Below are 1,992 nucleotides of genomic sequence, written 5' to 3'. Positions count from 1 at the left end.
CACCACTGCACTCCAGCCTGGTGACACAGTGAAACTCTGTCTCAAAAAAATAAATAAAATAAAAAATAGAAGTATATCAGCAGTTCGGTTTTATCACTGTACCAAGAGTTGATCAGGTACAGGAGGGACAATATGCTAACCAGATTCACCAAGGACTACCAGATGATTCAGACTGTGCATTTAATAATTTACCATGAGAGGCCGGGCGCAGTGGCTCATGCCTGTAATCCCAGCACTTTGGGAGGCTGAGGGAGGCGGATCGCGAGATCAGGAGATCGAGACCATCCTGGCCAACATGGTGAAACCCCATCTCTATTAAAAAAAAAATACAAAAATTAGCTGGGTGGTGCACTTCTGTAATCCCAGCTACTCAGGAGGCTGAGGCAGGAGAATTGCTTGAACCCGGGAGGCGGAGGTTGCAGTGAGCCGAGATCATACCACTGCACTCCAGCCTGGTGAGAGTGAGACTCTATCTGAAAAATAATAATAATTTACAATGAGAAATGTGCCAAATGGCACAAAAGGTTCTTGCTGGCTGGTCAGTGTACAAAATGAATCAGGAAGCAAAATGAAAACCAGAAGGTTGTTCCATGAAGGATTCAGAGTCAAGTGAAGTGGCTGAGAGATCTAGATCATAGCTAGTCACCGGCACAAAGCTGACTCTCATGTCTTCACTATAAAGAGATACTTATGGCGGGGCACAGTGGCTCACGCCTGTAATCCCAGCACTCTGGGAGGCCAAGACAGGCGTATCACCTGAGGTTGGAGTTTGAGACCAGCCTGACCAACATGGAGAAACCCCGTCTCTACTAAAAATACAAAAGTAGCCAGGTGTGGTGGCGCATGCCTGTAATCCCAGCTATTCAGGAGGCTGAGGCAGGAGAATTTCTTGAACCTGGGAGGCAGAGGTTGCGGTGAGCCAAGATCATGCCATTGCACTCCAGCCTGGGCAACAAGAGTGAAACTCTGTCTCAAAAAAAAAAAGAGAAAGAGAGAGAGAGAGAGAGAGAGGGAGATACTTACTACCATGCAGTCCAGGTATTCGCCTTGGCTTGTAAGAGGCAAACAAGGTCTATTTAGTACAGGAGACATAATGACAGCTTCCTGCTTTTTGCCTAAGCTTTTACTAACAGAAGACTAACTCTTTCTTGGACAGAAAGAGTCTGCTATTAAGAGAAAAATGATCAGCTTGGGATGAGTCTATACCCTAGGTTTTTTTTTTTTTTGAGAGAGTCTCACTCTGTTGCCCAGGCTGGACTGCAGTGGCACAATCTCTACTCACTGCAGCCTCCAGCTCCCAGGTTCAACCACGCCTGGTTAATTTTTGTATTTTTAGTAGAGACGGGGTATTGCCATGTTGGCCATGCCGGTCTTGAACTCCTGGCCTCAAGTGATCCGCCTGCTTCAGCCTCCCAAAGTGCTGAGATTACAGGCATGAGCCACTACGCCTGGCCTTGAATATTTCTACAGTGATGGAATGTACATATTAATACAGTGGGTCTTATTAAACACATGCTGCCAAGGAGAAGCAATGGGTATTCTTCAAGTGTAAAGTAGATTCCTAGGCAGTCTAGGGAGTCAGGAAAGGCTTCCCTGAGGATAAGCTGGAAGAGGGACTGAGGGCCCAACGTGGCTGAAACACAGAGAGCCAATAGGAGCAAGTCCAGTTACAGAGGGCCAGGATTTGGGTTTTTAACCATTTAATGATTATAAACTGAGATTAACATGCTCAGATTTAGACTTTACAAAGATCAGCAAGTATAATGGATTGGAAGGATCAAGAATTAATCCCAGCCTGACCAACAACCTCCACTTCCTCCTCCCAGCAGTTTGGAATCCTTACCTTTTGCAGTAGTATACGTTCATTCATTTATTATGCATTCAATAATATTTACTGAAAGCCTACTATGTGCCAAACATTGTTCTAGAGGTTAAGAGGGGACAAGAGCAAACGGGTCAGCAGCCTAGGGGTGAGATGGGGTCAAAAGGACA

The 1,992-nt window shown here is 45.6% G+C and overlaps 1 protein-coding gene across 1 annotated transcript in view; it reads left to right on the top strand.

The window, feature by feature from the left end:
- The first annotated feature begins 1,531 nt into the window (after positions 1 to 1,531).
- CIB1 (calcium and integrin binding 1 (calmyrin)) overlaps positions 1,532 to 1,992 on the top strand; it is a 5,366-nt gene continuing 4,905 nt past the window's right edge. The window contains exon 1 of the mRNA XM_011972943.1: positions 1,532 to 1,535. Coding sequence (XP_011828333.1) covers positions 1,532 to 1,535 — 4 coding nt within the window. The remainder of the gene's footprint in view (positions 1,536 to 1,992) is intronic.

Source organism: Mandrillus leucophaeus, unplaced genomic scaffold, assembly GCF_000951045.1.
Source record: "Mandrillus leucophaeus isolate KB7577 unplaced genomic scaffold, Mleu.le_1.0 Scaffold1320, whole genome shotgun sequence".
Lineage (NCBI taxonomy): Eukaryota > Metazoa > Chordata > Mammalia > Primates > Cercopithecidae > Mandrillus > Mandrillus leucophaeus.
Note: the sequence above shows the minus strand (reverse complement) of the source record. Positions and strands in the feature narration are given on the sequence as shown.